The sequence below is a fragment of the Pollicipes pollicipes genome, unplaced genomic scaffold (genome assembly GCF_011947565.3).
Source record: "Pollicipes pollicipes isolate AB1234 unplaced genomic scaffold, Ppol_2.1 Scaffold_4881;HRSCAF=5763_pilon_pilon_pilon, whole genome shotgun sequence".
Lineage (NCBI taxonomy): Eukaryota > Metazoa > Arthropoda > Thecostraca > Pollicipedomorpha > Pollicipedidae > Pollicipes > Pollicipes pollicipes.
In genome coordinates, this window is record NW_023596576.1 from 53,487,032 (window position 1) to 53,491,571 (window position 4,540).

General features: G+C 54.9%; 1 protein-coding gene across 1 annotated transcript; it reads left to right on the top strand.

The window, feature by feature from the left end:
- Positions 1-695: 695 nt before the first annotated feature.
- LOC119100597 (heterogeneous nuclear ribonucleoproteins A1 homolog) lies at positions 696-2,809 on the top strand. The gene is made up of 4 exons (XM_037223676.1): positions 696-713; positions 1,151-1,318; positions 2,205-2,368; positions 2,752-2,809. The coding sequence occupies exons 1-4, from the start codon at positions 696-698 to the stop codon at positions 2,807-2,809; spliced, it is 408 nt and encodes a 135-aa protein (XP_037079571.1).
- Positions 2,810-4,540: the final 1,731 nt, after the last annotated feature.

Here is a 4,540-nt window from a genome sequence, read left to right on the forward strand (position 1 = left end):
CATAATGCTCAAAAGGTTCCAGGCTACCAAGTAGAACACTTGAATCATAGGAAGCAGGTGCCGCTTGTGCCCCCCCCCCCCCCCCCCTCCTCGTTGAATGCGTCATTGTTTAGTGTCATTTCAGTAGCAAGTGAAATTAAACTAATCTTTTTTTTACATGCCCGAGGGATTTCGCAAGCTATCTAGTTAGTTTGCAAACTACCTAAGGTTTCCGCAAGGGCCTTGAGCGAATAACCGGGGTTTTTCATACTCACTGTTATGTATGTACGTACATATATATATATATATATATATATATATATATATATATATATATTGAAGACACATAACATGGGCTAGTCATCACGCCGCGCAAGACAGTTCATCAGTTGTAATTTAGCTTTGCGAAACTGGTCACAGCCAATCTCTTCAACGAATGAGACATGTGTGAAATTAGCCAAAGGTTGACGCCGGCTGCAGGGCGCGAACTCTCCGCGCCGTGTGCGGCTCGGGTGGTGGCGTGACAGGCTGGGCGACTGTGCCGGCTGTCTGTTCCCCACTGCTGCCTCACTGTCGCGGCCGACCCGGTTCCCTTGGCGCGGCGCTCACTGGCGCGAGCCAGCCTGATTCTCTGATTTATTGGTGAAACCGCGCTCACCGGGAAATGCATGCTATTTAACGCCGCGAGCTGCCAGCAACGGCATCAGACGCTCAACATGGCCCACCGCAGCACGGTAGGTCCGGCCGCCGGCCCGCGCCGCTGCTCGAGCTGTCAGTGTGCCTGTGAGAGGCGGCCGATCTCGTGGTTAGTGGTGGAAGAACAGATCCAGCCGCGGATCAACGCCAGGCCATGCCAGTTCGTGTCTTGCAGCACCGTGATAGGTCCGGTCATTGTCACGTTTGTACCATAGACCAAGCTGGTAGTTTTTAGACCAAGCTCACGTTTGTACCATAGCTGGTAGTTTTTTTGTCGTTTGTTTCACCTGCTGGTCGGAAGTCCACCGATCATTCGGTGCCAGTAGAGACCACCCTCTGGCATTTGCATCAGCCCGTGGTCGTAAATCCGTCTGGCGTGCTGGTCTCACAGCAAGGCAGTTCAGGAAGCTGTGTCGTGTTTCTCCAGCTGGCGGTGGTGGCTCTCTTGGCCCTGGTGGCTGTCGTCTCGGCCCAGGGCGGACGCGGTGCAGGCGACGGCGGCTACGGCAAACAGCCCGACGGCTACTTCCAGTACGTCAACGTGCCCGGTCACAAGGAATACGAGTTCGGCTGGAACCGTGGCAACCCGCACCACTACATCAGCCGCTACGAGCAGGCCAAGGACCACCGGTTCCGTACCCGGGTATGTTGTGACGTCAGTGGCACCCCGCCGGCCCGTCGGAAGTCTCGCTGGGCCTGTGCTCTGAGTCAATGGCACCCCGCCGGCCCGCCGGAAGCCTCGCCGAGGCCTGTGCTCTGAGTCAATGGCACCCCGCCGGCCCGCCGGAAGCCTCGCCGAGGCCTGTGCTCTGAGTCGGTGGCACCCCGCCGGCCCGCCGGAAGTCTCGCCGGGCCTGTGCTCTGAGTCAATGGCACCCCGCCGGCCCGCCGGAAGCCTCGCCGGGGCTCTGAGTCGGTCCTCACGTTGCCCAAGATTGGTCTCTTCTTAAAAGTAACGGTTGAGTGTGTAACGCGTCCACGATATTGCACGCGACTGTCGTATTATCATGACATGGTCCAAGCATTTTCGCCGCAAGAAATGGGCTATTAAACGAGGATATACTCGCCATATATATTGGCCACCGTCTTTACATGGTCAGGTTGCCAATCTGGGTATATCATAGTATGATGCTACGTACTAGGAGCTGAACAGATAAGGCCAGGGGTGAAGTTTGCAATTCAGTTGAGGGAGGGGGAGCTTCAGTCTCCAGCTTTGTTAAAAAAGCAGGCCAAATCTGGGGAAAACTTTTTCGCGTATTTTGGGGCCGATTTCATAATCTTTCACGGCTTGGCCACAATATATATTGATAAACTGCGCTCTTAGCTGAGGCAGTGCTCACATAACGATATTGGTGTTGGGTGATGTGCTGATGGCTCGGTAGTTTCCATCCAGTAATGCGCTGAAAGACGACAGCTTGAAAAAGTGGTTCACTGCACTAGCTGGGAACGATCTTTCTTCCCTTGGCGCCTGTGACCATGTTTGTCTGTACAGTTGTGTTCACGTGCATTCATTGCGTGCTCCGTTACAGGTGAAGTGGGCGGATACGAAGGGCGGATCCGGCGAGCACTACTGGGAATACAATCACGCACCGAAGGGCTATGGAAAGGGCCAGGGGAAGGGCCATGGAAAGGGCCAAGACAAGGGGTACGGCAAGTCAGACGACGGAGGCTATGGCAAGGGAGATGACAAGGGGTACTCGCCTCCCTCCTACTCGCCCCCTGCATATCCGGCCCCCTCTTATTCGCCCCCTTCGTATTCGCTGCCGGCTCCAAGCTATTCGTAGGCACGCACGTTTGCAGCGCCATCTTTTGCGAGAGAGCGGAAGCTGTTGACGCCGCTGTCGCCCAGTGGCAGCACCTGCAGCGGGCTGCGAGCCTTCGCACAAGGCAATGGCAGTCGAGCCAAAACGAACAAGGCCTCGAGCTTAGCGCTGGGACGTTTGGCTTGCTGGCGGTCGCTTCCCTCGAGCTAGTGGTATCGACTCAGTCGCGAGCGGTCTGTTCTTTTTGACACCGCGGCAGCCGAAGCGGAGCGCAACGCTGTGGCAGCTGACGCGGGGCGCAACGCTGTGGCAGCTGGCGCAGGGCGCAACGCTGTGGCAGCCGACGCAGGGCGCAGCGCTGTGGCAGCTGACGTGGGGCGCAACACTGTGGCAACTGGCACAGGGCGCAACACTGCGGCGAAGTGTTATTCTAGTCGAGCCATCTCCGATTGTTATCATGTCAATGTTGAATGCTGCCCCTGTCGGATCCTCGTTAACAGCGCGCGTTACCACGCTCTCGCAATAAAGATGTGATAATTTTCATGTCGAGAAAGGGGCCGATCTCACGCAGAGCACAGCTCCGGCCAACATTGAACTAGGGCCAAACATGCACAGACTGGTCCTCTGCGATGTGAGCCGCCATCTATTCAATCACACAGAGCACAGATCCGGCCAACATTGAATTAGGCCAAACATGCACAGGCTGGTCCTCTACGATGTGAGCCGCCATCTATTCAATCACACAGAGCGCCTCGCTAACTTCAGGAGGTAGCAGCCTGGTTGAACATACTTCATGTCATAAAACGGTGTCCGAGGCCGTTTGCCGGGAACTATTTAGCATAGTTCACTTCGAGAACAAGCCATGAAAAGTTATCGAGACAGTGGGTTCGGGTCTAATCACACAAGGCCTCGCCCGTGCAACCACATTTCACACGTCACAGACAGCACCCACCAATGGGCTTTTCTCAATGCATGGCTGAGTCCCAAGGGCTGTCAGTTGGGTCCTCCGACGTCAAAACACATACATTTCTGAAAACATCATATATTGTATTTTCATGATGACCCGTCACCCACGAACAGGTTATCACCAGTGTCCAGCCATGTTCACTGTGGCACACAGCACCCGGCAAAAATACAAACATTACTAACTAAAGTGTTGCGATGTCTATGGGCACTCCCAAGAAGTGATAACGCTGCAAAACTGGTTTCATTAAACACATGTTTGGTGATACCGGGGGATATTTCCCAGTGCCAAGAATGGCAACTGACAGGCGACGAACACCATTATCCAAATAGCAGAGTCCCATGCATCACCGTTTAATTATTGTGCCCCAAGTGCAAGGGGCGTAACAATGTCCTGTCCAATATAACCATACACGTGCATGCCGCCAGCGTCAGTATTTCTCGCAGCATTAGGAAGCAGCACGAGCTCGCTTATTGGCTGCTGGTGTCGACCGCTGACGTCAAGATCGCGTGGACGAGTCCATTTCACATGAGTGGGAGGTTCGCGGGCGGCTCTCCGCCGGTCGGTTGACGTCACTCCGGCTGATTGGGAGTGTGTCGTCGCATGCGACCGGCCCTGTTGCTGCAAACAGGGCCACTCTTACCGAAATGAGACAAGATCTAAATTGGTCGTTGAATCTTGTTCCTCCTTTTTTGTGCTCTGCAGTGTCCGCAGCTCCGCAGCCTACGCGCAGCAACGTGACCTGCAGAGGAGCAGGGGATTCCCAAACGGCGCGGGTCGTTCGGATGCAACGTTCAGCATCTGCGAACCCAACTGATGATTTTACAACTAGCCAGAGACGGCACTAGTAGTTAGCTAAATGCTACTAGGAAGCCATGGGCCTCACTTGCCGTGCGACGATGCTGGCCATGACGTGGCCGAGTGTCAGGCGCGTGCGACCGCTCTGAGCGACGCTTTTGCGGCAAAGCTAGGCATCCCACTGCGACAGCGCTGTCCAAAGCCCCCGTGCATCATTTGCATATTGATGCGGAGTGAGCGTGTGGGAAGACGCAGTAAAAACACTAGCAGTTTGTGGCACTCAACATGGCCTGCAGCTCAGACAACATAGCACGCTCACCCTATTGTTGGCAGACTTGCG

Excerpts from the sequence above, each read along its gene's own strand:
- LOC119100597 (XM_037223676.1), top strand. Across the intron at positions 1,319-2,204 it reads ACCACCGGTTCCGTACCCGG|GTGAAGTGGGCGGATACGAA; the intron begins GTATGTTGTGAC and ends GCTCCGTTACAG. Across the intron at positions 2,369-2,751 it reads GGCAAGGGAGATGACAAGGG|CTGGCGCAGGGCGCAACGCT; the intron begins GTACTCGCCTCC and ends ACGCTGTGGCAG.